This window comes from Perkinsus marinus (genome assembly GCF_000006405.1).
Source record: "Perkinsus marinus ATCC 50983 genomic scaffold scf_1104296933060, whole genome shotgun sequence".
Taxonomy (NCBI): domain Eukaryota; phylum Perkinsozoa; order Perkinsida; family Perkinsidae; genus Perkinsus; species Perkinsus marinus.
Window position 1 is genome coordinate 19,512 of NW_003215278.1, and position 3,369 is coordinate 22,880.

Consider the following 3,369-nt stretch of genomic DNA (forward strand, 5'->3'; position numbering starts at 1 on the left):
CCAGTAGTTGTAACAACATCAACAACACTACGAACAATCATCATCTAATACGAGAGCATGTTGATATTTGAGTAGTAATGCGAACAGAATAAAATCATCCTACTGAACGCCGAACCTCCTAGCCTGAGCCGTAGTACGCAGATGAGCATCTGCATCAAGCTTACCCTGAAACAGAAATCAACTACATGTGTTGGTGAGAATATGAAAATTCTGAGAGGAAATTTTTCAGGGGTATTCTTCTTTGGTATTTATACGCTAATTCCTATATAAACTCCCGAGCTCAGCCGAGGAAAGCAAACATATATTCTATCCCCTCACCTTGTTAAAACCAGTCCCGATGATATTGCCAGCGTAGGTGCCTGGAATAAAGCCAGAATAGCCCGGAATGCATCTAGTGATCTTGCGGTCTTGATCCATCTTTGGAGATTTAGTGACAGTACTGTAAGTAATCTGGTAACTGATCGAAAGGCGGGGATTACTGCATAGAACGAAGAGGACTTCTACTAGGTTTTAATTTCCTGTTCTCTATTCCAATCGAACACTCCTTTCCTTTGCTGAGGTTCCTCGCAGTTTTCCAATTTGGTCTGATATTGACAAGATCGGTCAGGCTATTAGTTGTATCTTTACCAAGTTCTTTGCGGTTCTTTTATCGAACCTTCCGTTACACCTTGGCGAGTCAGTTCGCCACCAACGGTCCTCCGGAGAATAAACAACCTTAGCGTTTTCCGGTACGCGATAACTAAGAGGTGGTGGTGACACCATCGGTGACACTTTAATGATCCCTACCGTTGATCGAACTTGGGCGGAGATAGTTGCTCCGCTAGATCATCGTGAGTGGTCTTGACCGAGGGACTCATATCGATAGTGAATCTCGTAGATTTTGGTGAACTATCTGTAGAATGAATTGGGAATCCCCGAAATCGTAACAACACTGAACATGTCCGACAGAAATGAGCTACTAAGCAATTTAAATGAGCGCATAAGCGCAAAAAGCTGAAATGTAATAAATCATAATAAATGGGGATGTAATGATTGCATTAGACTTAGGCTTAGTAGTTGTTGTTGAGGGTGACACAGGACCAGCAGTGGTGACAGGTCTAACGGTAGTGGTGACACCAGTGTAGTTCTTAAAGGCCTCATCCATGATCCACCCTAGACGAATGGCCGCCTTCGCCAGTTGCTCTCGCAACATGCCGATTCTACTTGTGTAATATTCTCTACTCAAACCGTCGTTGTCTTGTATATCGCGACCGTCCATATTGCGGTACGCGATACGACAAGCAAGGTCAGCAGCTTCATTGAGTATCATATCAATACATGCGTTAATACCATGTTGAGTGCATTCAGCCAACCACGAAGGCACCATACCGGCGTACTTCTGGTCGAGGTCAGCACCAATGGAGTTAGAAGTGACTCGCCAGAATTTCATACGATGGGAACTGCTATTTGAATCTTGTTGAACGTATTTGCCAGGATATAACGCACCTTGCATTTCGTCCAGTATTTTCTCTCTCCAGGCTTTGCTCAAGTCGACGTTACTGAAATCGGCGAAATTGATGTGAACGTTTATTTTCTTGCCACCTTGATCTGATGAACGACCAGCACTCAGAGGCAAATGAGCATCAGCAACGAAATGCACGAGGAACTTCACAGCTTCGCTCCGCTCTTTAGTAGAGAGGTAAGGATCGATCATCCTGTTGGTGTAGTTCCAAATCGAACCCGCGAGACAGCGCCCGTTGTTGGTACAGTCTCGGGCGTAGTTGAAGTTGCAGTGGTCGTTGTAAGCAGTGCTGAGGCCGGCTAGCCAGGGATAGGTGAGCCTCGCGACCCAGTTAGCAGTGGTAGAAAGGCGATAGTCGTTGCCCAACATAGTGGAGAGCTCTTGACGAGTTTTATCAGCCAGTCGCAGATCAGCGAGTTCCACGACAACAGCATGGAAGTCTGACCCGAGGACAGGGGAGAGGCTGAGAAGTAGTGATAGTAGAGGGAACTCCATTAGGGGGATAATGTCAAAATGGCGACTGCCAAGCATAGATAGTATTAGAAGAAAAACCGAGTTTGTGATTTTCTTATATATGGTGAAATATACGAATTGTCCCAAGCGTAATTGATCGTGGTTAAACTGAGGAAGAACATGGCTCGCTGTAGGACACGAGACAAGTATGACAGCAACTCGATCGAACCTAAATGCACAAAAACTCGGCGGAGCGAAGCTCTAAATTGATGATCAGGGATGGATCATCACACAGAGAGAAACGATAATCAGCAGCCTTAAACAATCGAGTGAAACAACAAAATCCTCAGAGGGAACGAACAGCAGTCTCTGGTAGAGACTCTCTACAAAGAGCAGGTAACTTCTTCAAAATTTCGTGCAAGTGCACAACATTTTTGTGCACGCGTACGGCGGAGCGAAGCGATTCGTGTTGTGCATTTTCGTTTCTGTCTGTGTCGCTGTCGAACATAAAAGACAACAGAGGGGCGATTTTGGGGTTTTATTGCTTCCTTGTCTTTAGCATACAATGAATAACTATGACGGGTTGTTGGTCAGCGTCACGCGCCACGAAATTATTACGTGAACTGATTTTTCTTTTTCATAACACTCTATTTTGAAAGCATCTGAAATCGTGATAGCTCAGGGGTGGTCTGTGAGCAGCTTCATATCAGTGTTGGAGTAGGAATATATGTTTCTGAGCTGGGAATTTTCCTCACTAGATCTAGTAACTCGGGTAAAAGTGTACAGAAACCAACAAGAATTTCCCAAAATTCCCTCTCAGAATTTCCATATTATCATCACCAACACATGTAGTTGACCATGTGCATATTTTTCCCCTACACTACTTCATATGCCCACGAATAGAAAGAATTTCACTGCCCGTTCAACGTGAAGTGGCGCGATGCTCTATGTGAATACTAAGGCGTGTTTATTTCTCCTACGGGTACCACAATTTTCCCCGCGCAGTGAAATGTGGAAGATATGTTGTTCGCATATCACGGGTGAAGCTCTAGTGTTCTCATCAGTTGCTTTTGACCACTGTCAACATTCACGCCGAATTTTCCTGACACCATACCACTCTTTCATCGAAAATGTACGACTTCCCCACCCAAGGACCGCCCGGCATGGCTTCGGATATAAAGCAGCTTATGCGGGAGGAGAGGAGGGACTCCCAAGAAGATTCGCAAGAACCGACTTTCGAGGGTGAGTGTCCTATACAGTGTTGGAGTAGGAATATATGTAATCGCTTTCCTCACCTGCTGAGCTCAGAAGAGTTTCCTATACAGTGTTGGAGTAGGAATATATGTAATCGCTTTCCTCACCTGCTGAGCTCAGAAGAGTTTCCTATACAGTGTTGGAGTAGGAATATATGTAAT

The 3,369-nt window shown here is 44.8% G+C and overlaps 3 protein-coding genes across 3 annotated transcripts in view; 1 reads left to right on the plus strand and 2 right to left on the minus strand.

Annotated features, from left to right (window-relative positions):
* Nucleotides 1–99: 99 nt before the first annotated feature.
* Nucleotides 100–417, minus strand: Pmar_PMAR003772 (hypothetical protein; the record flags this gene model as incomplete). The annotated part of the gene is made up of 2 exons (XM_002785333.1): nucleotides 100–165; nucleotides 319–417. The coding sequence occupies 2 exons, from the start codon at nucleotides 415–417 to the stop codon at nucleotides 100–102; spliced, it is 165 nt and encodes a 54-aa protein (XP_002785379.1).
* A 530-nt stretch (nucleotides 418–947) lies between these two features.
* On the minus strand, nucleotides 948–2,023 carry Pmar_PMAR003773 (conserved hypothetical protein). The gene has a single exon (XM_002785334.1). The coding sequence runs from the start codon at nucleotides 1,994–1,996 to the stop codon at nucleotides 968–970; it is 1,029 nt and encodes a 342-aa protein (XP_002785380.1). The 5' UTR covers nucleotides 1,997–2,023; the 3' UTR covers nucleotides 948–967.
* Nucleotides 2,024–3,084: 1,061 nt separating this feature from the next.
* Pmar_PMAR003774 (S-adenosylmethionine decarboxylase proenzyme, putative) overlaps nucleotides 3,085–3,369 on the plus strand; it is a gene marked incomplete at both ends in the record, with an annotated part of 3,084 nt that continues 2,799 nt past the window's right edge. The window contains one exon of the mRNA XM_002785335.1: nucleotides 3,085–3,196. Within this exon, the coding sequence (XP_002785381.1) occupies nucleotides 3,085–3,196 (112 nt within the window). The remainder of the gene's footprint in view (nucleotides 3,197–3,369) is intronic.

Coding starts and splice junctions, on each gene's coding strand:
- Pmar_PMAR003773 (XM_002785334.1), bottom strand. CDS start 1,996: ATGGAGTTCCCTCTACTATCACTACTTCTCAGCCTCTCCCCTGTCCTC.